The following is a 26,903-nucleotide window of genomic DNA, read 5'->3' as shown; positions in this document are numbered from 1 at the left end:
TTACCCATACCCAATATCACTCAAACAAGAGGTAGAAAAACAAATAACTGAGATGCTAAGAGATGGTATTATAAGACCTTCAAGATCACCATATAACGCACCAGTCTGGGTAGTTCCGAAAAAGTCCGGCCAGTCCGAAGAAAAAAAGTACAGATTAGTAATTGATTATAGGAAACTTAATGAAATTACTATCTCAGATCGGTATCCCATACCCGAAATTGGAGAAATTATTGCGCAACTCGGGGACAACAAATATTTTTCGGTATTAGATCTTAAGAGCGGTTTTCATCAAATACCACTGAAAGATACAGACATAGAAAAAACAGCATTCGCGGTAAATGGCGGAAAATATGAATTTACGAGACTCCCATTCGGTTTGAAAAATTCCCCTTCCATTTTTCAAAGAGCGTTAGACGACATATTGAGAGAATACATAGGGAAAATTTGCTATGTATACGTTGATGATATTATAGTCTTTAGCAAAAACGAAGTGGAGCACGGCAAAAACTTGGAAAGAGTATTTTCAACGCTACAAAACGCAAATATGAGGGTTCAAATAGAGAAATGCCATTTTTTTAAAAACGAAGTAGACTTCTTGGGGTACACAATATCAGAAAATGGAGTAAAAACCAACATAGATAAAATAAAAGCGATTACAAAATTTCCAGTCCCAAAAACATTAAAAGATCTCCGTTCCTTTTTGGGCATGACAGGTTATTATAGGCGGTTCATAAAAGATTACGCCAAAATAGCAAAACCCCTAACCATTCTTCTAAGAGGCGAAGAAGGCCGGATATCTAAGACCAAGTCAAGCAGAACTGCTATCAACTTGAGCAAAGATGCGATTACAGCATTCGAGAAACTTAAAAATACTCTCGTTTCCAGGGAGGTTACCCTTGCCTATCCAGATTTCGGAAAAGAATTTCAATTGACTACTGACGCTTCAAGTTACGCAATAGGCGCAGTATTGGAACAAAATCATAGGCCAATAACGTTCATTTCACGCACCCTGTCAAAGACTGAAGAGAACTACGCAACTAACGAAAGAGAGATGCTCGCGATCGTTTGGGCGCTCCAAAGTTTAAGACATTATCTTTACGGGTATTCAAAAGTGGTAATATACACGGATCACCAACCCTTGAGTTTTTCGAATAGCGTAAATAACCATAACGCTAAGCTTAAACGCTGGAGAGACCTCATTGGCGAGTATAACCACGAGATCAGGTACAAGCCCGGAGTAGCTAATGTGGTAGCAGATGCGTTGTCCCGGGCCCCCGCAGAAATTAATTCAATCAGCTCCTCAGCATCAGCCAATAGCGACGAAAGCTCGTCACACAACCTCATATTTTCAGTAGAAGCTCCAATTAACGTATTTAAAAACCAATTATTATTACTGACTGCCGATACAGAATCCTATAGCTTCGAAATGCCATTCCCAACATACCACAGACACATAATTAAACAAAAATCTTACACGGAAGAAAAACTTATTGCAATTTTAACTAGTAAACTTGATCCGAAGCTTATAAACGGAATCATTACATCCGAAGAGGTAATGGGAAAAATTCAAAACATTTACCCTACCTATTTTAAATCATACAAGGTAAGGTTCACTCAAAACGAAATAGACGACGTAACTTCGGAGTCCCAACAAAACGAAATAATTATCCTCGAACATAAACGAGCCCATAGAGATGCAAAAGAGAACAAATTACAAATTTTGAAGAATTATTTCTTTCCACAACTTACCAAGAAAATCCAAGCAATAGTTCAAGCCTGTCAAACTTGTAAAGAATCAAAATACGATAGACACCCCCCAAAAGGAGAAATCCAACCGACCCCTATTCCTAATTACCCAGGAGAAATAGTTCACATAGATATTTATATTACCGAAAAACATAGAGTCTTAACGGGAACTGACAAGTTTTCAAAATATGTTCAAGTAAAAATTTTAGAGTCAAGAGCATCTGAAGATATTAAAAATCCGTTGAGGGAAATGTTAATTGCTTTCGGTATGCCGAAATGGATAATAATGGACAACGAACGATCATTTGGCTCAGCAGCAATAAAAGATGAACTCAAAATATCATTACACACCACCGCACCGTACGCATCGACAAGTAACGGACAAATAGAAAGGTTTCATTCAACCCTGTCTGAAATCATGCGGTGTCTCAAAAAAGACAACGGGAGCATATCATTTGAAGATTTAATCTTTAAAGCAGTTCAAGAATATAATAAATCGATACATTCTGTAACAAAAGAAAGACCCATAGACATATTTTTCAGAAGCACAATCTCTAGTTCAACAGAAGACATAGAAAAGAAACGAGAAGAAATAAAAAGAAAATTAAAAATAAACAAACAGCCGACCTCGAATACCATAATCAAAGAAAAATATTACCAAAACTTTTTAAGCCAGGCGAAACTGTACATGTAAAAATAGATAAAAGATTAGGAACTAAACTTACACCTGGATACAAAACCGAGAAAGTAGCGGAAAATAGAACGACTACCATTAAAACACAAACCGGAAAAATCATACATAAAAATAATATAAGAACATAATTTTTCAGATTATTTTTACCAACATGCTTGGGAATAACTACAGTCCTCGACTATTCCAATTCACAGAACAATTCACGACTATCAGATCTTAGAAGACAAGATAAATGAGCAGCTAGAAAACAACAATAGACAAGTAGTAATTAACAGATTAATTAATCAAAAAATAAACCAACTTACTAACGCTACTAATGCAATGTTGAAAATTACCCAGAGCTCGGAAGAAATCATAAATCAGAAAGCAAATATTTTAAAGTATAAAATTCAATTAATAAAAGAAGAAATAATTAACATAATATACGCAATTACATGGGCCAAATCTAATACAATAAATTCATTTGTACTTACAAACACAGAAACCAAAATAGTGGAAGAAATTTTTAAAAAGAAAATAACTTATTTTTTAACATAGAAGAATTATTGGAATTGGCTCGAATCAAGTTAGCCACAAATGGCAACGACCTTATTTACATTATTAGCTTACCAACCATTGAATCAGATAATTGTAGAACTTTAAAAATTAAAGCAATAAAAAAAAGCCCAAATAATCAATGATATAAAATATGAAAATTTTTTAGAATGTAAGAGACAATTATTGACAATAATTAAACCTTGTGAATCCTATAATGATAAGACAATTTGTAATTCAGAAAATTTGTCAGACTTAAGCAATAATACTTGCGTAAACGCTCTATTAAACCTTCGAGAACCAGAATGTAAGATGATCAACAATCAACATATACCGGATTTCGAAGAAATACTACCCAGGCACCATCCTGCTAAACAACTTCAATGGACCAGTCTCACTAGATGAAAAACTTCTACAACTGCAAGGCTCTTTCATAATACAATATCGTAATTCGACGGTAACAATTGGTGAAACCATCTTCAAGTCAAATGAAATCAACGTAGTCGAACCAGAACCTCCGTTATTCCAACTATTGGGCGAAAAGACTAAGTTAGAGGAAGTTCTCTCACTACAAATGGTCAAGGAACTCAAACAACACAAAAGCGCTGGAAAAATTAAGAAGCAAGGCAACCATAGAATCTTCCGTTAGCTACGGATCCGCCATCATCCTACTACTACTTATAATAGGATCAATCACGGAACTCCTACGAAGACGTAGGTCAACGGAAAGGACACCAGTTTCTGTGCCAGAAACGCAAGAAAAGCCCACGCACTCCGGACCTGTACTCTACTACGTTGCGACCGAGGACAGTCGCGTTTAAGGAGGGAAGAGTTAACACCCAAAATAATACAATTTCTCAGACAGAGGAAATGAGTAAGCATTGATTGCACAACAAACAGCAAAGCAATGCCCTCAATAATAGAGTTTCCCAAACCGAAGAAGAAAGCATTAATTGCACAACTAACAGCAAAGCAATGCTCTCAATAAAGTTCTAACGAACTTAGCTTGCACCTTTTGGTCAGCGATCGTGGGAATGCAGAATAGCCAATTTCCAAAGTTGATCGAACTCAACTTAGTGCATACAACAAAAACTATAATTAAAATGCACTGGCCAATTACAATTAAGTTTGGCCAACGGCGACGGCGACCAAGAGCAGCAACCAATAATATGAAAGAACGTCAGCAGAAACATCAACAGCGGCAGAGACGGCGGCAGCGATGGAGCGACGCGTAGCTATAAAAACAATTGTTTAATCTAAGTAAGTTAGTTCTTAATCCAACTCAATAAAGGAAAGTTTGATTTTTTTATATAAAAATCATAACCAATCTTTTAACTTATATTTACAACAAATAAGCTTTATCCGTAACTCTTTAAATATGCAATTAGATCTTTTATTTGTTTTGGATCCGTCTGAGGTCGTTGTATCTAGGATTGACCTTCCCACACATAGCAACCGCGTGCTTGGGTTCTTTGACCCACTTTTTTGTACTGCTTATATTACATCAACGTTCAACAATATAATATATATACAATATATAAATACGTTCAAAGTGTTTATGGTGCTGGTGGTGGTAAAAGAAACTTTTCATAGGTAATAATTATTTTTTTTCTCGATTTAACTCAGAAATCACATCTGTAGATATTATGGAATTTATTTAAGAAAAGTAGCCATCTCCGAACAAAACTGTTTAACAATTTAAATTTTCATACGCTTGCAATATATCTACTTTTAAAATATCTGTTCCTCCAGAATCTTTTAAAGTTCTAAATAATACAAGCCTTTGGTCTGATGATGAAATAATAATAAATGAAACTCCAGTCTAACCCTGCTTAGCCTTCATCAGTACGACTAAAGTTCAACAATAATAGCTCCTTGAATTTAAAAGATATATCCGAATTTGGTTCAAAAGTAACAAAGCCATTTTAGGTGTAAACCCAGTTACCATAAAGTTGCACTTAATTCATAACTTTATATTCAAGCTAACGTTTGTTCCACAGTAACCAGGAACAGTTTATTGGGCCCAACGATACTTGATACTTCATTTTTGTAGTTTAGTGTAAGCGACTGCGGGAGCCCTATAAAGCTTTTACTCGCTCGTGTGAATTTTCTCCGTTTCTCGGCCTTAAGCCCAATTAGGCTTTATGAAAATTAGTATGAAATAAAAAATTAGGGATAAAGTTTATGCTTCGCATTCCTTGAATTCATGAAATACAAATATTCCCTGTTTATATGATACTGACGCGTTTGTGAAATAATACTGACAGAGATCCCAAACGTGTAAAATGAAGTAACAACATAATTTAAATATTTGGCACCTCTGCAATTATAGTAATATTACTTTAGCTGGTTATTAGTAATTTTACCGTCGCCAAAGCAAACAGGAAAACTAACTAACAATGAAGTTGAGTAAAGACAAAAAGGATTAATGATTGTTTAAAGAGGATGATAATTTAATATTAATTGATGATTTTTTTTCAATTATAAATAATAAACAACTTTGTTAGAGACCACTCAAAATAAAACTCGGAGAGGCAACGAGAGAGAATTGGAAACTAGAGCACGATTCTCTTTGCCGATGCACATTTTGTAGAATATTAGCTGTACTTTGCCGAATTCGCTTTATTGTCTTGTACTTTTTTAACCTAAGCAACACTCCCAACAGGCCTCTGGAGTTGAATACATTTGATTTGTAGTGCGCAACATAAATTAAAGTGAATTATAACGTTTTGACCTGAGCTCTGGTTTTTTCCTAATTTGGTCGGCCAATTCGGCGCATTTTCCCTAATCATAAAACTCTCTGCCGCTACCGGGCATTTCGCCCCATCAGTCTGGGTTTTTCAAGCCAATTTGTCTAGAATAAAGAATAATAGCGACAATCGTAAATTTCTCAATCGTAAATATACAATTTTAATTAAAGATGTTGATAACAAAAAATAATTCAAACGCGTAGATTTTACTGTTTAATTATTTGCCGTTTGTAACGTTCTCAGCAAAATGATTGCGGGAGAAAATCCTCAAATCTGCATGTAGACGCTTAGATCTTACTGTTCGATCCCACCACTGCTATTTTTTAATGTTTGTTACGTTCTCAGAAAATTGAATACGGGAGAAAATCCTCAAAGCTGCTTGTAGACTTTTGAGCCTCTACAGTGAAGTGACCGAAGCTTCGATGATAATTAAACCGTGCTGGGGTGTGCGGGCAACGAAAAGAGTGGTTTGTTTAAAAGTGTAGTGTAATTATATATAATCTCTTATCGATAAATTTTTGAGAGTGATCGTTTGTATGCCTTTTTTAAAGAGACTAGACGAACTAGGATGTCGTCTGCAGGAAGTAACTTGACTACGCGTCCCAGACTCCACTCATTTAAAGCGATCCCAATAACTCTTACTGTGAGAAGATAGCTTATCTGCAAGTTGGCTTGTCTCGTGCGTCATTTCGGCCTTGCTTTCACCTGAATCAACCAGATTGACAATAATCGCTGCCAAACTTGACGAGTAAGTTTCTGTACTGTACTGTACTGTAAGGTTACGGAGGTCGAGCATTATTGGTACCACCTCGAATATCATGCTCGCCATTTTGAAGTAAGCTTTGGCTGAGTGGAACGAAGCGCCGTCGTTAGGGATCCACGTGTGGTCGATGTAGTCAGTCTTCTAATTTTTAAAACAATATTTATAAAAGAAATATGTTTTAGTTACTTCCGTTTACTTAGATTTTCATTAAAGTGATCTTATGTACAAATCAAGCAAATAAGCTATCTCGAATTTTATACACTTTCGCAACTATTTTTCGTAACTTTAATATTCTTTAAAACAACTATATTTAAATTATTGCATTTAACAATAGTAAAGCTATGATGAATATCCGCAACGTTCCTATGACAGCTATATTAAATCGTTGCCCGATTAAAAAAAATTCTAAGATAATTATAATATTTACCACTACTAAATTGTGTTTCGCCACTGTTGTAAACATACGTGCATTTTTTGTTTTTACCGCCCATTTCACCAATCAAAATTGTTTGTTAATTATTAAAGACAGTGACTTTAAGTCGTTAATTATTTGTAAAATTTATAATCATTTTGCCATTGTTTTTGAAGTTGCAAAACTTCTGAGAGTAAGTTCTCACTTTAATCGCGCGCTTTCTGATAAGTATTGTCGTGTGCAATGTTAATCTCTTTTAACTATTTTCTTTGCTGCGAGCTGGCCAGTCTTAACTACCGTTTCACCACTTACGCTCAATGCATTATTCGCCCGGTGCTGTCTCTCATACAATAAGAGCGGTCTTCTCTTACTTAAAGTTAATTCTATCGGTTCCTATACCTAAATCCAAAAATAAAAGTATTTCTCATTGCCTTAAAAAAATGTAATTATTTCAGGGCAGCAGGCTCTTAGGTTTTCGGGCAGCTTTGACCTACAACGGGTTCATTCCTCATCCTCCTTGCTGAAGGATTGTGGTGATGTTGACGAATTAGTTGGGGCCGTATTGAGTCAAGGTGCAGTATCAATGTTAACGACTGGCAGCATAAACTTGGCGCAAACCAAAATTTCCTAAGCCTTGGCTCAGGATGGACCTATTTCTGCCGATATTTCACTGGCTGTACCAACTAGTGTCCTGGTGAAGGCTCTGGTTGCTCTTCCTCTGCGTCCACCTGCCGGCCTATCTTCTGCACCAGTCGCACCTGCGGCATTGGCTCCTAAGAAGTCTATTTTATTTGTCGAGACTATTGTCGTCAACAACTGAGAATGATTTAACAAGACTCTCCTTTCCTGATCGTGATGTTGTCGTCATAACCAAATTTAACTTTGAATTTATATTATTTTACATATTATTAGAGATTACTAGTCCTTCAAAATACTTGTTCGGGAGCAGCTGTTTAGCAAAATTGTAGCTGTGGTGTCTTAATTGCGTTTAAATCAAATTTAACTTCCGAGCTTATTAAAACTGCTGAAATATTGAATTATTTCTATTAAGCTCGTACTTCCCAAGTTCAACATACTGGTTACTTGCTCATATATACCGCCAGGATCTAAAATTAATTGTTATTCATTATTGGCCAGTCATAAAGATCACTCTATTGTCCTTGGTGACTTTAGTTTTCCAAATGTTTTCTGATTTCATTGTTATGAGTTGGCTAATGATTTTGTTGATGGTCTTATTGAGATTTTTTTGCTTCGGATCAGCTGGATTTTCAATCATAGTGACCGACTTTTAGACATCACTATTGTTTCTGACAACTGCTACGCAGCTGTGTCTTGTCTACCTCCTTTATCTTTTCCTGTTTTGTAAACTGCTTGGATATCTGAACAATACATACAAAATTTAGAATTTTTAAACGATTTAAACTACTTATTCTATGCCCGATTCCAATAGCGATTTTGTATTAACTAATTTTTATTCAATCTACTGTTCACCAGGCTCTACCACTTCCAAAATCTCATTTTCACCTAAACCTGATTTGGTCCCGAGCTGTATCCTAAAAAACTGCTCAAGAGTTGCTGTTGGTTATAGTTCATTGATACAGTGAGTGATTGCTGAGTTAGTTGCGTGCGATTTGTGGCACCGCACTGTACCTAAGCAGCAGTGTGTTATGAGGCTTAGAACAGACTCGGAAATTGATCGATTTGCATTGGGGAGCTCCATGCCCCTTACGTAAACAATTTTGCAGAGCACACAACTTTTTGCAAATTTAAAACGAGTTTCTGCGGTAGCATTTGCGAAAGACGGACAAGCTTGAATGTAAGGGTCCTTTGCTTTGAAAAGTAACATTCCATTTCGCACGGCTCGAAACGGGGCGACTGATTTCGAGCTGTTTTGTTGATCCTTCAATGTTGTCCCCAATGCGGTTCAGTCGTTCAAGCAGATTATCTGTATCGATATGATCCTCTTCCTTGGAAGAGCCTATACGCTTCCTGCTGACCTTTGTCGAGATTGAAATTTGAATTAGTTTGTAATTAATGCGTTGCTGCTTCGGTTGAGTGAATGCCCAAACATGTTAATTTTAAACATTAAACATGATAATGTTAAACATTAAACATGTTAAATGTTAAACATTAACAACAGCAATCAATTAATCTTGATGCAGTCAGCAGGGGACAAAAGAGCAGCGATGACCTTTCGACACAATAAACCCCCCAAAAGGAAAATGAGTGAAACAAAAAAGGAATCAAACTTCGGCAAGCCGAAGTTGATATACCCTTTCAGTTTTTGCAAAAATTAAATATTCTTAAAAACATTAAAATTATGATTGCGTATATGTATACTTGCGTATATGTTTAAAAATATTGAAGCTATAATGATTTGCATCTCAATTGTTTGATATTTCCTATGGCAGCTATCTAATATCCATTAATTATTTTTCCCGACAAATCGAGTTAATTAAACTCCTATAAAACAGAAGTAACGCATTATTTTTACAAATTAAAAATTCAAGTTATTTATAAGGAAATGACTGAAAATAAATAATAACAGAATACTTATGTACAAAAAAAAAGTGCAATATATTTCCATAACGATTCACACTTCCTTATATTCCAAAAAGCCTTTGTGGAAATTATAATTGCAAGTCACTTGACGAAATCAGTAAGTTGTACGGCAAAACTTGAAGACATACTGACATATGAAACCTTTAAAGGAAAACAAGAAAGGAAGTAAACTTCGACAAGCTAAAGTTCATATACCCTTGCAGTTATTGCAAAAATTAAATATTCTTGAAAACATTAAAATTATCATTTACTTGCGTATATGTGTGCGGCTCAATTATCCTATGACAGCTATATGACATCGTTTTCCAATGTTAATAAAATAAAAAACGTAATTCTAAACTGTCAAATTATTAATAAGAATTAAAAAAAAATAAAAAATAGAAAAATTACAAGTAAAAATAATTTATATTTTTTTTAAATATTTATATTGTTGCCTTGGGAGCCTTATTGTAAAGTCGTCCGATATTAATAAAATTTAAACCGTAATTCTGAAATATTAAAATAAAATGTTGTTAAGTAATATTTTGATTGTTTCTTTTGGAACTAAATGATATAGTCGTCCCATTGAATTAATATTGAAGCCGAAATTCCAAAATAATTAACAATTACTAGATCTCGAAGAACTAAACAAAAGAATTAAAAACAGCTAAGTTATAATTTTTAAATTTATTTTTCCGATTGTTCCTTTGGGAGCTATATGCTTAAGTCGTCCGATCCGGCTTGTTCCGACACAGCCAATTTTGTGACGTGCGTCTGAGCCATTAGAACAGTTTCCCAATCTTTAAACAAATTTTTCTCGAAACTACTTTTTATGAGGTGGTTGACATGATATTTAAATTCTACTGAACCGTTTTCAATGAAATTTGGTATAGTTCTTGTTTATACAACTCACTATCACGTCTGCCTCGGACTAAAAAAAATGTTGATTATACATTCTGTCAAATAAGTACCCCGAAATAAAACACAAACAACTGATCAATCATCTAAATTTATTATATCTCCTTCAAAATAGGCTCCTTCTGAAGCAACACACTTCTTCCAACGAACAATCTAATCATCGAAACACTTTTTAAAGCTATATTCCGGGATGGCCTTCAAGTCTCGTTGCGAATTAGTTTTGATGTCTTCAATGCTCTCAAACCGGCTTCCACGAAGTGGTAATTTGAGTTTTGGAAAAAGGAAAGAGTCACACGGGGCCATATCTGGAGAGTAAGGTGGTTGTTCGAAGATATTTGTAGAATTTTTGTACTAAAACTGCGTCTACTACAATTCACTTTTTGAAGAAAACTCAGATCTTTTGGCACCAATCGCGCTACGAACTTGTGTAAACCAGACCAGAGTATTGGATGACGTTCATATGGCAGCGAGGGAGGTGCTGTCAACCGACCACATGATTGAATGACGGGATTTGAATTAGGATGCTGTCTCTTATACTGTTATACTTGTACTCCTCTGCATATTCGATACGTTGATTGACAAAGCGGTGCACAATCAGGACAATCATTTTGTTGGTGACCCCCACGTGATCGCTGTAGAGCTCGCGATTTTTTTCAAACTTTTACATTGAAAAACTTAACAATTACTAAACAAACACACACATTATTCGTGTCGGTTCGGCTTTAAATTAATCAAGTTTAAACTTTCGAAATAAAATTCGTCGTTGGAACTTTTCAGCCGTTCCTTTTGTTGTTGCTCAAGCCATTTCTTCGTCGCCGCTGCAACTTTAATTGTTTAATTTGCCTGCTGCCGCTGGAAAATGGATTTAAAAAACGAAGATGCTTTTGTCGAATCGGCCAACCAGGTATAGAGTGCTAAAAGTAGAAAGTTAATCTGAGGCGTTTTGTTAATTGTGTTTTGGTTTGGAAAACCTCGGCCAAAGTTTATCTGCACATTTTCCAGCGCTTTTCTCAATTTTCCCGGGTTTTTAACATTATTTTTTCATTATCTTTCCGCGTCTTTTCAGGCTTAAATATTCTTTGCCCTTAGTTATCGGTCAGTGCATCATTCTCCGTTAGCATTTGCATTTGCTTTGGAGTAAACGATGCCGCGATTTCGAGCTATCTATTGTCGTCTTCGTTCTCGATTGCTGCAGCAGTGCGATTTTCTGTGTGCTTGTTGTTCGTTTTTTTTCGGTACGCTTGAGCATTAGCGTGTGCTCCCCTAAGATCGTGCGTTCGGCATAGCACTGCCGTAGTGCTAATATAAAATATATAAAAACCTTAATTTGGATTTTTTGTTCTGCTTTCGGCTACCCTACAGTTCTCGGCTGGATAGTGTCAGGGAGATGTGTCTCTGAAAATAATGTAAAGGCTGAACAAATGGTACATCTCAGCTGCCAGGAGGAAGCGTTGGGGTCAATTCCAAGAGGAGCTGTACTCGACTCTGCTTCGGTTTAGAATGCATAAGTTTACCCTTGCGGCCGACGTCAAAAAGATGGTTCGCCAAGTGATGGTGGACGAAGCTGATCGTAACATAGTATGGAGACGAGATCGTTCCGAGGCCCTGAAAATCTTTAAGTTAAACACAGTTACATATGGAATTTCGCCAGCACCCTTTTTGGCGATTCGGTGTTTAATGCGGCTAGGAGAGATGGCGCAAGCCACTCATCCAAAAGCCGCAAAGGTTATTCAGAATGACTAATGTTGACGAATTGTTGTCTGGCGCCGGATGCGTTGAGGACCTTCAAAGTCTTCGAGACGATATTATTTTTATTTTTTATTTAAGTTTTTATTATTTATTTTTTATTTTTAAGTTTAATATTTTAGTTTCATTTTCTTTTTAAGTTATAAAATCGCGCTATTACGCGCAGCTTGGAGTCTATTTGATCTTTTTCATTTTTGAAGGGAATTTATAATTTTATCTTTTTTAGTATTCACTCTGTCTAAATCTCTTAATTTCATAGTAGTAGCTATAATTAATGTTGTACCTTTTGGTTTTGTAGAACCGTACAATCCATCCGAAAACTGCTCCATCCTTTACGATATACGCGTATTAATCTACTCCAATTTATGTTTGATCCACTTTGACTTGACAACGTCTAATGTTTTGATCGATAACTAACGCCTTCATTAGTTTTGGAAGAATGATAGCTCCAATATTCAGGGGACTTTTTTTTATTGTCGCGTATTTTTATACTTAAATAAGCTTTGAATTTGGAGGTACAACTGACGCTCCATTAACCTCGGAGATAATTTTTTACGTGCTAAATTTAATATTTATGCAACTTCTTTTAATATAATGGTGCATTGCGATCCTATACCAATATCCTTTACCAATACCCCGTTATTTTTTCTGTGTTTACATCGAAAGAAATTCATCTTTTCGTCTAGGATGACGAAAATTGACGTAAAATTATAATTTTTCGACAATTTTCATATCTTTTGTATAACTCTTTTATAATACCGTATGTTCCACTCCATAATATTTGTATTTTATTAGCTCTAAGTGTACATTCTTCGCGGCCAGCCTTATTGAGCTCCTGAATGGGTTCCTCTAAATCTTTAAATTGTTCGATATTTTTCAACTTGTTCGGGTCACTTTCTGTTATCTTTTCTACTTAGGTTCCAAAAATAAGTTTAAGGGTCGCATATTTACTTTTTAAGCTTTCAACTGCTCTACAAATCTTTTCAAAAATTTTTTTGTTTAAGGGGTCATGATCGACTACTCCACTTTGAGGCTGTTGTTTGACTGGTTAATTGACTAGCTTTATTACTCTGAATTCTATCGTCAGACCTGCCTGTGCTTCTAGGAACTTGATAATTGGTTCGAACAACTTTTTTATATGATTTGATCTATAGTATATATATGTACGAAAAAAAATGTTAAAAGTTTGCTTATCTGCTGCTTCCGTTGGATCTGTTTCCAGATCTAATTGCTGCTAAGGTATCGTCTGGGAGATTTGGTTATTTCTGCTACGATGTCGTCAACGAGATTTGGTTAATGCTGCTTCGATGTCGTCTGCGAGATATGTTTAGTGCTGCTCGATGTCGTCTTCGGAATTCGGTTGTGGCTGTTTTGACTGCGAGATTCGGTTGTACTGGTTCGATGTCGTTGTTGTTATTTTTTTATATTAACCACGTCAGATTCGGGTAATGGAGCTAATACAAAAAAACACATTTTTAAACACTTTTTTGTTTACCCCACAACTTTAACAAGATTTTAACTTGTAAAATGTATTTTTCTCGGTATCTTACCATTGGTGGTGGAAAAGAATAGTTTTGTTTTTGCAGCCTTTATCTGATCGTGCGCTTGCAACAACTCTAAGGTGCTGGTGCTGAGTCGCTTACTACTGGGGGAAAACTACAGAGGGCCTCGAAAGATCAAAATGTTAGAACTGTGTTAATGAAAGACGTGCACATTTGTTGGGTTATAATTTTAAAACTGATTTTATTTTGTATAAGTTCTAGCTTATAAAAATGACATGAGATTGATACAACTACTTATCTATAGACCGACGCGTTGTGGGGTAATCTTGTGACCCGAGCGTGGCACTTGACGGTTGTTGGTGCCTAAGTTCCTTTTTTCTTGACCGCAAACTTAAAACGGTCTTTTTTCAAAACCATGTTTTTCATATTGGCATAAAGGATTGTAAAAAAAGTAGCGAACCAATTTTTTTCATCTACCTTTTTTTTAAGAGAACGTTGTAACGACCCTGTTTTGGGAGGCGGTATAGCTCGCCGTGGCCAGGGTTCGAGACAGAAATTTATTCCCTCTTTTGATCGGTTTACCTCCCTTTCCCCAAAGAATAACACAAATCGAACGCTAAGAAGTATGGTTATGTTTTAATAGTATGATTGATTAAGACTACGTTTTCTGACTATAATTATATCGAGCGTGATACTTCTTGATAAGGGGTTCGGCGTTGCTGAAGGGCTGAATGTGCTACTGCTTGTTGATATCGACGCTGCGGAAGGGCCGAGTGTGGTACTGCTTTGAGTATCGCACTGCTTTGTATGCGGGATCGGCGCTACGAAAGGGGTATGTTGCACTGCTTGCTGCTACGAAAACCATGCCGGGCTCAGCGATCTCGACCGGGCCTGGGTGCGTATTCCTAAACCACACCGGGCGTCGGTGATCCTCACCAGGTCGTAGAGCCGAATTTCAAACCGAACTCTTACGGATCCACCACCACTACCAACTACCAGAATTGTTTACCGGAATTGTTTATCAAAGTCCTCAACGACGAAGCAGACGGTCTGAATATGCAAGGTATATCAAATAAGTTAGAAACGTCTTCAAAAAATATTAGGCACTCAGTGTCATACACCCGCAATTTCCATAATTAATATCCGTTACCTTGAATGCCTTTACTGTGCCCAAGGCGTTAAGAAAATGATTAAATTCTCTACGTTTGAGAGTTGATCATCATCTTAATTTGTGGTTGTTTTCTATATTTGGGAAACTTAATTCTAAGTATTCTGTGATGCCCACTGATTGTGTTTAATGTGTTGTCTCCTAAATCTTGTTTTTGAGTTGGGCTTGTAAAAGATTTAAGAAGAGCAGCTTTTCACTGGAGGCCAACTCCGAATTAATTTTGTGTAATGACCACTTATCCACGTAAGCATTAAGCATCTTTATCCATTGTAATAGTTCCTTCTGTTAATAATGTGTTAATTCGCTTTATGTTATTGAATATAATATCTCTCTGCTGGAAAAGTTCAACTTTATAACCATTTGGTACAAAAGTAGAATTATTACCATTGCGTTTAATAGGAGGCATGATATGAATTTAGTTTAGATGTCAAACTTATTGAACTACCCTCCCAATTCTCATTATAAATGAGCCGGCCACAGTACTGTAATATTTTGCCTTAGCCGACTTTCACCGCTCTTGAAGAGGAATCGAAGATAACCGTTTCGGGCTTATGCACGCGTGTGTACACATGTGACTTATTCGCCGTTGCTGGTACTGCTGCTGCTGCTCCTCAGGTAGAGCTAGGTTCTGCTTTATCACCCGCCACCTATATTGCAGACTCAAGAAGTTCGGTGTAGATTTCGTCGTCAAGGTATATTACTGAACATACACTTAGCAAATGCTTCCTATGCTCCTTAATGCTGTTTGGAAAATAGATGGTGAGTTTTTTAATCTTAATGGGAGTCTGGTGAAATCGCATTTTCACCATTCACGGAAAATGCAGTTTTCTCTATACCATTGCTTTAAGTGGTATCTTATGGAATGCGCTTCACTAAGTGTATCTTGAGTTGTAGAGGTTTTGGCGTATTTAATATGACGCGAAGGTTTAATGCCTCAACTTCCATAGGTATTGCTTTTGGTTAGGATCGAGTTTAAATCTGTCATTAGTACAGTTTGATTTGTTGGCTCTTAGTTATGAAATTTGAATTGGGCGGCGGTTAAAGGGAATTTCCACAGTTGAGATCACTAGCTATGTTTGGTTAGGTTGTTGGGTCTTAGGAGGTAGCATAGACGGTTTTTTCTAAGTTTGTAATGTTCGGTGTCTGATTGCTTCTTGTGTTTTCGTTCCCTAGTAGACTTGGTTCCCAAGGAACATGGCTGTTAGTGATTGTACGGTCCGCTGTGAGACTACTAAGTTGCCAATTTGATTTAAAACAAGGAAAGCTGTTGAAAGTCGGCTTGTTAGAATTCGAGTATAGTATTGCTGTTTCGATTGAGGGCATAAATGGCTGTCCAGTTTAAGGAATTTTTTTTTTATTCTAAATTTGCCTCCACTTGTCCGGTATTTGTTAGGTTTAAGAAAGATTTATTTTATGCTTACCCAGGTTTGTGAGTCGTCGTGGTCCTGTTGTCAAATTGTGACAACGCCACAAATTTTGTGTGTGCTGCACGAAACCTGAAGGAGCTCTAGAACCTTTCAACACCAATGATTACAGCATTATGTCGTATGCTGCGGCCCATCGTTTCACCATCGACTACATCCCTCCCAGAGCGCCACATATAGGCGTCCTTTGGGAGGGCCGCCGTAAAGTCGGCTAATCATATGGGTCTCAAGACTATGGGCATCACTATTCTGAAGGAGCAGGAATAGGAGGACAATCTTCACACTGTCGTAGTGTAGGTCGAAGCCGTTCTGAATCGTGGAAAGGGAGAGGAAGTCACGAAGTCAGGTCTATATAAACACTCTATTCAACGTCTTGAGCCCATTCCCATTAGTTGGAGAATGTTTATATGCTGTGAACGTAGCCGACTTATGTCTACAATAAAAATTTAAGTGAATGATAAAATTAGTACCTAAGATCACATGAAGTCAGAACCCGAGCTCTTGTATTACAAAAAATTAACACATAGCTTTACAGACTCAAGAAGAGCTAAAATAAATGTGGAGGCACTCTCAATTTCAAAACGAAAGCGTCCAGACGTTTTATTTTTCCCGATAATTCAAATCTCTGGAAATACAATTTCTCGTACCGGCGGTTGCAGTTTAAGATTAAAATTTTAAGTTCATGGTTTTGATGTTTTAGTGTTGGAATTTAGTGAAATTGAAATAAGTTAGTCAAAAAATAATAAATAATTATCATTATTTAGTTCCAAATTCTTTGATATTGTTTTTTTTGTCTTATTCAATTAAATTATAACTCAGAAACTAATTCTGCAGTCGTACTTTTGCAGAGGGTATTGTAATTTCGGTCAGAAGTTTGCAACGCAGTGAAGGAGACTTTTCTGACCCTATATATATTCTTGATCAGCATAGCTAGGAAAGTCGGTCTTGTCTTGTTATGTCCGTCCGTCCGATTCTATGCAAAGTAGTCTCTCAGTTTTAAAGATACCTGCATGAAACTTTTCCAAAAGTTGTCTTCCTATTGCAAGTAGTATAGTAGACGGGACGAGCTGGTTCGGACGACCATATCATATTGCTCCATTAATCACAATCGGAAAAAACTAGAGCGTAACTGTATTCAAAGTTTTTGTCTAGTTTCTCGATATTTAATGATAGTGTAGCACTCTATTTATTACAAAATAACGGTTTAAATTTGATCAAAATCGGAAGAAAAAAAATTTTTAACTTCCCAAATTTTCAATTTATTTTTAATAATTCTTCTAAGTTTATCGGATAACGATATTAAATAGCTGCCTAGGAAATCATAGTGAAAATCTTCATAGCTTCAATGGTGTTTATTGGGAACTTATATATTCGAAATTTAGATGTTTATATATATATACATAAAATACTGCTTTCTTTCTTCTTTTTGTGAAATAAAAAGAAATAAAAGGATAATGCAGATATATACATATTTATACTCGTTACTCGTAGAATAAATGGGTATATTGTATTCCCTTAAAAGTATGTTACAGGTAACGTTACGTTTCCGACCATATCAAGTGTATTCTTGATCAGAACCAACAGCCGAGTCGATCTTGGAAACTATAAAAGCTAAGACTTGGGAATTAGCATGCAGATTCTAGTAGTTCCTCGGCAGCGCAAGTTTATTTTAAAGAAAGAATTCTTATTACCCGCATTTGTCAGTTTATACGACTAAGAAGAGGAGCTGATGAGTGCCACCACAGTTGCATACAATATTAGAAAATTGACGTGTTTGTGGACGTTTTAATGTATTACAAAATTAAAATACAGGATGTATAACGAATCTTAACTGAATACCAAAACCGTAAAGTTAATAATTAGGAACGCCGCGATGTGCTTTTCAGCCGGCTTCGCCAAGCTTTTCAGTTATCTTGTTAAATAATCATTAAACGCATGTTTCCTGCCAGAATTTCAGCGACCAGGAATTGCTAAGCTTTCGCTTTTTTTACGAAGACACTGACGAAATATCGATAACAATCGGTATTTTTTAGAATAGCCTGTTACACTTGAAAGACGTGCTTTATTGCGTCTGAACAGCTGTTCATTTTTTGGATTTGTCAAGGCAAATCCTCCCGCCTTTGCTTAACGGCTTTTTGTGTTGATGTTTTCGGTCGTTATAGGTGATAGTTTCCCACGATAGTGTATCGATATGCCAAATATCGAGTAAATATCTAGTAAACATCGAGTAAACATAGGTAAAACAATTTTGTAGACTTATGCTCTTTGTCTCACTTTCTTCCCATCTCTATCTGCCTCTACAAACTCTATATAAAAACCTGTGTCTAATCACAGACGCAATGAAACAACCAATGTGTGCCTAGGTTATTACACGCTTCTGATTACCACAATTTTTTTCGAATGACCACATTTTTCCTTTGAGAGCTCCGGTGCAAATAACTTTGGCAGAATGTAAAATTGGGGTATTAAATATTTGCTTAGATCATTTATGCCTTTATATTGAGCAGAAATAATCTTAACAAATGTAACAACTCATTAAAATTTCGTTATTTTTTTACAGCCATACATGGAAGAAATATTTACACAACTTAAAGGAAAGCCATTTAAAAAATTTTTGGAGAGGTAAATAACTTAATTTATAAAACCATAGAAACTTCCCAATTTCACAATATTTGAAAGGAGTCATTTCTAATTCCTCGTTTTAAGGCAGGTAAGAAGCTGGATACCAGCTGCGTTAGCGGCCGTCAAATATAAGCAACAATCTGTTAGAAACACCCGTTTATGCTGCATCCTGCAGTGGACCCCGAATTCAGGACTTGTATTCGTTGTGTAGTCTTAAATGGCGGTTATATTCAAAGGAGCGTTAATTCGTTATTAGGGCTAGACTCTTTAGTAAATTTTGGTAAGAATAAGCGACAAATCTTTGAGACAGACCTCTTGTAAATTCCTTTAACGGTCTTGATAGCAGCAACTCGTAGCCCATCGGTTCCAGGATGTAAATCCATGATTCGGAGTAATTTCCATTCGGAAGGAAAATTCTGAGCTATGTTCTTAAAGCGACGTCATCGAATCTCCGATTTAAAATGCGCCGGAGTCAAAGCTTGTAAGTCATTTTGGTCAGCAGTTAAAGGGCATAGCGTCTTGAGTTTAGACAAGCCTCTATCTGGACGAGAGTCATAGATAACATGTAGTAAGTCTTTTGAACACCGTGAAACGACCGATGAAGTTGTGTTTTGACAGCTTTGACGTTGCATTCCCAGTGTCCTTCAAAAATCGAAGAGAGTTCAGGAAATTTTGTACTGCCTGTTAACCGTTGACTAAAGTTAATTAAACACCACCAATAACGTGTTGTGATGAGTGTTCCTAACAACCAGAACCCTTAAGTGGTATGCCTTTCGAAGAAATTACGCATTAACGCGGGTCTTGGGGGGTCAATCAGCACGCTCCGTACGAATAATCCAAACTTTTTTCCACAGTTTATTGAAGCGATGATGACTTGTGCCATGAAGCCCAACGGGTCAAATAACTGTGGATAGTATATAGCGTTTGGTAATCAAAGGATTCGAGTATAATCTAATATTTTCTATACGGGCTTAAATATACATCTTTACTAGGATGCCAATGCTTTCAAAATATTGTTGGATAGAAATGCAGTTGGTATGTAAGCTGGATGGTTGGATACCCAACAACGTCATCATTGTCAATTTTGAGTGTCACATTGATTGTCTCAATTCCTGTATCAACATATATTTCTTCGCTAAGAACCTGATCTGCCAACGGATAGCGTTCGCGCTTGTTAGGCGCAATCTTAAGGATGCCCGAATGGCTGTGTAATGTGCAGAGGCAGTGCCAATCGTTACGGTAATCCTTTATGAGTGCATCGGGATGGCACCACCAAGTTCGCTGATATTGTGCGTCATCTAAGAGCACATCTATGTAGCGCTTTATTTTTTATATTGTCGGCAACGAATAAGTATAAATGAAGACGCTAGTTTAGTATGACTCTTCCAAGATCGTTTTGCTCAGCCGGACTCATGCAGAGAATATCATCACCAACTTTTTAATTAAAATGTTTTTCTTGATCATAGCATGATGTGAAACACTAAGAGTGAGAGATGCGCCTTTATGTTGACTACTGCGTTGCCTTCTTATTTGCTTTCAACATCTCCTACCTGGCTAAAGTCAAAACATTGTTAAAAAAAACTCTGGCTGTCGGTCGAGTTCCTGTTCTTAAACTTGAAAACGGTTCAATTCAATTTTCTCTTCACCGTGCACTTTTGTGGGATCTTTAATGACAATCGAAATATATATTTTCCTATCTGATGACGGACATGAGTTCGTTGAAAATGGTCTTCACTCCTTTTTTTCTCTGTTTTTGTTTCTGCTGTCTTTCGTGAGACTACAACGAATGGGAATCGATGTAGACTGGGATGCTTCGACTGGTTCGAAAACTACCCAACCAAACAGCGTATTCCGTGCAATTAGTTTTGCGACTGTGCACTTCCGGTCGTCATGAAGCATAAACTTTGGAGTAAGCTCGCCACCGATAATTTAATTCAGCCCTACCGATATTTTATCTACAAAAGATCATCCAAGAAATGGTTTTTACATTTTGTTAAGGTAGGCGACCTATAAGAGATCGAAGGATGAAGGGTAAGGACACGTAAGAGGAAATTGTGATCGTGCTATGCTTTCACTGGTTGTGGGAGGGCGTACCGATTTTTCAGATTTGAGTCAGAGTCTTTGAACGATTTTTTTCATGTAAACAGTGCCTTCAGAGCCGTTATCAAAAAGAGCTCGAAGCAAAGTTGGGAAATAGCTAGAATGGTGGTCGAGCTGTGAGTTGTGGAAACTGCGCTCAAAGGTTACGTTTTGCGAGTGTGCGGTGCTGCCCTACGGACAGAGTAGTGACACAATTAATACATGTCTTAGAGCGGTTGACTACAACCTATCGAGCAAAACAATCCTTGTCATGAAAAACCCGACCATCGTCTGACAAGACAAAACTCTGTAGAGATTCAGACGCGACTGTGGTAGCTATGTCTGAAAAGGTGGTGGTGCTTGATGGTCTGGTAGTAGTACCCCAGGGTATGTTTTCAAGCCTGTGTTGTGATGCTCGGCAGCTGTGTTAGTAAGTGATCACATAATGGTAGGGAGAAGCCGACGAAACTCGTTAGTGCATACATTGGCCAAGTTTAACAAGTTCGAATAATGTAAAGTGGCTTGATTCCATACGAGGGTTGATTTAGCGCTTTGCCACAAGGTTCCATGCTACTAAATAATTGGTTATCGCCAGTGTTTTGTGTTTAATTGCCTTCCATCCGTTAAAGCTTGTTTCAAAAAATGAAATTTTTGATTGCTCGAAAGGAATGGATTTCCACGAATTAGCTGCTTAAAACTGTCGTAAAAGGATGGCATTATTCAAAATTTTCCGAGTCGTAAAAGTTAACTGGAAACTTTCATCGGAGATAGAAAAATAACTGCATCTACTCCACGAAAGAGTTAAAGAGGCTACGTTTTTCTTACGCTCCGCAAATATTTTCACACACTGTCATTAAACCGTCTTTAAACCAAGTATAAACATCATAATGCGAATGTGTTTAAAGCATACATTCTAGTTGCATGTATATAAATATATAATTCTAAAACCCATGCCGCAAAACACATAAAATTTAAGCACAAGCAACCAATTTAATTAATTGGTTAGGTAAGTAATATTAACAGAAAAGCGTCAGCGTGACAGCACCAACACTGACCTTAAGACTTACCACCCATCCGTCACTTTATAACTGACGACTATGGATCTGATCAGCAGGCGCTTCGATGAGCGAGCTAATTTTATCTGCACCAAACTACGCGCATAAACCAACTTTTTGGCACCGACAGCTGGAAGACCAGAGCTCTAAAGTCCAAAATGGGTGAGATTAAAGCAAAGTTTAAGTACAGAATCTGAAATCTGTTTTCAACACCCTCTGCTTTTCACTAAACCTCACATCCGCACCGGAAATAGTCATCATGGACGAATTGGCATGCATAGACGAGAACATAAACGGCAGATTACTCTTCACAAGCTAGGCTTTGACGTTCCGTTCAATTTTTTCCCCATTTTTGTTTGGTGATGGCGACAAATATTACTTATCCGAAAACAAAAACTTTCCATCACGTCTCAGTTTTAAGCAAATCGTGATCAAAATTTTAAAATATTGTATTAGACTTTTAAGCTTAAATATTTAATATCTGTAATGACCCGGTTTTGGGAGGCGGTCGGTAAAGCTCGCCAGATTCAGAACCGAACTCTTATGAATCCACCACCACTGCCAAGACTAGATACCAGAACATTTACCCGGACATCTCTCCTCAGATGATGTTTTCCATATGCTCGTCGGAACGCAAGTGCCTGGTCATCGGACGTGTCTCCGCTGCTATGGGCGACGGTTAGTATGACCATTGTGAGCGATGGGGATATGTTTTAAGTTTTATAAAAAATTCTTAGTATCGCGTGATCCGAGTGATTGGAATAGGCACCTGCAACACAAACGTGAATTCGAGTTTTTAAATAAATTTCTTTATCATCAGTACATAGCAGACGTTGAGAGCGGGCTGAAACTCAACCCCAAATCTTTTTGGCAATTTTCGGTCTGCCAAAACGTTTGTTCGTATTCCGCTTGAGCGGTAGCTCCCCTACAGTGCGTGCGTGCGGCATATACTGTTGCAGGGTTTATATAAAAAAAATATAAAAACCCTATTTAGATATTTTTTGCTGTAATTCTCTCGGCACTTAGCTCCCTTACACTGTGTGCGATCGGAATATTACTCGTTGATTTTCTATTATAATATTTAACAAATAAATAATTTAATAAAAATAAATATTTAACACCTCTTCGATACCAACCAAATAAATACAAATAAACGCAATGGCAACTAAGGATATCGAAGAGCTTAAACACCAACGAGATGTTTGCATGAAAAGTATTAACCGAACTTATCGCCACTTAAAAGAAGCTAAATTATCAGTAAATCCGGTAAATTCTAAATACGCACATTGAAAATGCTTCACTTTTGCAAAACCAAATAGAAGTAAAAGAAGTACAAAAGATGTATACCGCGAAGAGTTGATTTCAATTTTAAACAAGTGCAAACAAAATAATATCGAGAAATCCGCTCCGCCAGCAAATCGCCCGCCTCAATGCCGTCTGCCGAGCGTTGCTCTCCCAACTTTTAGCGGAAAACACTCCGAATTTAAAAATTTTATAAGCCTTTTCGAAACTTTCGTTGACATATTGAAAAATTCAATCATTTAATTTCGTATTTAGCTGGAGACGCTTTAGGAACAGTTAGGGCCTTTCAAGTCACTGCGGAAAATTATCCCAAAGCGCTCATCGACACGGTCACAACCTTGTATGACTCCTTGCTGTCTATTGGGGATGATAGACGCGTTACTAATGCTAATGCCAAAACTTTTCAGCAGACCCAATCTAACCCTAAGAAGAATAGAAATAGGAGTTTTTCGTTTGTCGCTGCCAGGAACGAGTCTGTTCAATGCATGTATTGCAACTCAGTTGAACATCAGATTGGAAACTGCGCTTCCGTTGCAGCCCTAACAGTTCAGCAAAAATTCGATTTCGCTAAAAGAGCACCCTTATGCATTAACTGCTTAGAAAAGAGTTACATGGTAAAAAAAATGCAAATCGAACAGATGTAGAGTGTGCAATTCCTCACATCACACTTTGCTACACATATATGCTCCAAACACAAATCACGCGTTGCCACCTCCTTCTCAGCCCACGCTCATGCAGGATTCTCCATCGACGTCGCATGTTTTGCATGCGAATGCTTCGGATCGAGTCATTCTTGCAACTGCTGTTGTGAGCGTCCAAACAAAAAGCGGCGAGTTTGTATTAGCTCGAGCGTTGCTCGACTCTGGTTCACAAATAAACTCAGAGGCTCAAAATTACAAGAGAGGACGTGTGCATGAGCTTGCGAGGCATTGGTGGAACTAATGCCCAAGCCACAAAAAAAAATACACACGATTGTGAAGTCGCGAGTATGGAACAGTCAGTTGTCCGATTTTTGGATTATGAAAAATATTTCTGGTTATCATCCGGATCAAGCGGTGAACACCAGCGGGTGGAGGGTGCCTGAAAATATTCAGTTGGCAGATCCATTCTTCTTCAAGCCCCAAAAAGTAGATATGCTTATCGGCGTTCTTTGAACTGTTATGTATTGGCCAGATAAAGCAGGGGTCTGAATTCCCCATCTTACAAAAGACAGTTCTCGGCTGGATAGTGTCAGGGAGATGTGTCTCTGAAAATAATGTAAAGGCTGAACAAATGATACATCTCAGCTGCCAGGAGGAAGCGTTGGAGTCAATTGACACAACCCTGCAGAAATTTTGGTCTGTGGTCCATACTTCTGAGCAACAGCTCTGTCAACAACACTTTGAGAAAAATACTCTAAGATTGTCGTCCGGTAAATTTTCGGTTCGTTTGCCGTTTAAATCTGACCCAAATACTCTTGGTTCGTCATACGAAGTTGCGAAACGTAGATTTTTGTCGCTAGAAAGGAAATTGTCAAAGGACCCTTCGCTGAAGGAGATGTATATTGAATCCATGGAGGAATATGTTTTACTGGGCCACATGTCCTCCACCAATGAAAAAATTCCGATTACTCCGCACTATTTCATTCCGCACCAATGCGTTTTACGGCCACAAAGTAGTTCAACTAAGTTGAGAGTAGTTTTCGATGCATCGAGCCGTACTTCTACGCAGGTAGAGTTGAATGACATCTTGATGGTAGTCCCAACTATTCAAGAGGAGCTGTACTGGACTCTGCTTCGGTTTGGATTCCATAAGTTTGCCCTTGCGGCCGACGTCAAAAAGATGTATCGCCAAGTGATGGTGGACGAAGCTGATCGTAACTTCCAGCTCATAGTATGGAGACGAGATCCTTCTGAGTTCCTGAAAATCTTTAAGTTGAACACCGTTACATATGGAACTTCGCCAGCACCCTTTTTGGCGATTCGGTGTTTAATGCGGCTAGGAGAGATGGCGCAAGCAACTCATCCACAAGCCGCAAAGGTTATTCAGAATGATTTTTATGTTGACGATTTGTTGACTGGCGCCGGATGCGTTGAGAACCTGCAAAGCCTTCGAGACGAAGTTTCTCAGGTTTTGCAAGAGGAAGGCTTTGAATTGGCAAAGTGGTTTTCAAACTGCCCAGAGTTATCCGCATCTGATAGCGCTGTAATGCCACTTATGGCAGACTCAGACGTACCCAAGACCATTGGCGTGGTTTGGTTACCGGTTAAAGATTACTTTCAATTTCGGTTGGATGACTCTTTCCTGGATCTTCGCGCGACAAAACGAAATATTTTGTAGGTGACTGCTCGACTTTTCGACCCACTTGGCCTCTTGTGTCCTTTGGTCACAAAGGCAAAGATGTTGTTGCAGGAACTGTGGTTTCGAAAATTAGATTGGGACGAGTCGCTACCGATGCAGTTGCTTACGTCGTGGGAGACGTTTAAAGCGACGCTTCCTGCAGCTGCCTAAAATTAAGGTATCGCGATTCGTCAACACAGATCCACAAGTCCCGATTCAAATACATGGTTTCGCTGACGCTTCCATGCGAGCGTATGGAGCGTGCATCTACGTTCGGACTAAAACTGCTGAAGGTTTGAAAGTGTCTTTATTAACCGCCAAATCAAAAGTAGCTCCCCTCAAGACGAAAACTTTGCCTCGCCTTGAGCTGTGTGCAGCTCATCTTTTAGCAGATCTCTATAATCGTGTCAGGCCATTGCTAAATTCTCCCATTGACAATGTTTTCCTGTGGACAGACTCCGAGATCACTTTACACTGGATTAAAACCCATCCCTCGTCGTTGTCGGTTTTTGTTTCGAACCGGGTTGCAGAAATTCAGGAGTTGTCGGAGAAAGCAATTTGGAGACATGTTCCCACGAAAGTCAACCCAACAGACATAGTGTCCCGAGGATGTGACGTAGAGAAGCTTACAACGTCCATTTGGTTCGGTGGTCCTTCGTAGTCTCTCTCTCGTAGTCAGCCCAAAGCCAAATTATGTGCTTCAGAAAATAGAGTCCTTTTCGTCGCACCTGAAGCTTCTGAGTGTTTTCGTGTGGGTTTTTCGTTTTATTCAAAGGTGCAGAAAGGTGTCGAAGCCCTTTGAAAAAAGTATTTCGCCAAGAGAAGTGGGTTTCGCTTTTGATAAAATTGTCGAAGTTATCCAATTTCACGAATTCAGGGACGACATAAGTAAAATTCGGAAAAATAAACCGGTAGCAACGAATATTCAAAAGTTAAACCCTTTTCTTCAGGAAAATAAATTACATTGGTGTTCCTTGACATTGCTACGAGTTGGTGGTCGGTTATTGAATGCTCCAATCCCGTACGAAGCCAAATTCCCGTTGTTGCTGTCTAAAAGCTCACAGTTCGTCAGATCCTATGTGTCATACCTGCACGTTACGAACTGTCACGCTGGCCCACGAGCTCTCGTAAGTCGTCTGCGCGAGAAAATCTGGTTAGTTAATGCTCAAGAAGTCTGCCGACAAACAGTTCGGTCGTGCATGCGCTGCTTTCGCTGTAAGCCGCAACTCTTGACGCAAATTATGGGAAACTTGCCAGCAGATAGACTTCGAGCTCTCCGCTCGTTCAATATTTGTGGCTTTGATTTTTGTGGTGCCTTCAGCACAACG

General features: G+C 37.8%; 1 protein-coding gene across 3 annotated transcripts in view; it reads left to right on the top strand.

Annotated features, from left to right (window-relative positions):
* LOC108149572 (G protein-coupled receptor kinase 1) overlaps window positions 1-26,903 on the top strand; it is a 382,291-nt gene that overhangs the window by 83,206 nt on the left and 272,182 nt on the right. For 2 of the 3 annotated variants that reach the window (XM_041710001.1, XM_041710003.1), the window contains exon 6: window positions 18,759-18,820. The exons of the other annotated variant lie outside the window; for it this stretch is intronic. In XM_041710001.1, coding sequence (XP_041565935.1) covers window positions 18,759-18,820 — 62 coding nt within the window. The remainder of the gene's footprint in view (window positions 1-18,758; window positions 18,821-26,903) is intronic. 3 annotated transcript variants of the gene reach the window in all.

This window comes from Drosophila elegans, unplaced genomic scaffold (assembly GCF_018152505.1).
Source record: "Drosophila elegans isolate 14027-0461.03 unplaced genomic scaffold, ASM1815250v1 contig_684, whole genome shotgun sequence".
Lineage (NCBI taxonomy): Eukaryota > Metazoa > Arthropoda > Insecta > Diptera > Drosophilidae > Drosophila > Drosophila elegans.
This window is presented reverse-complemented; position numbering and strand designations above follow the sequence as displayed.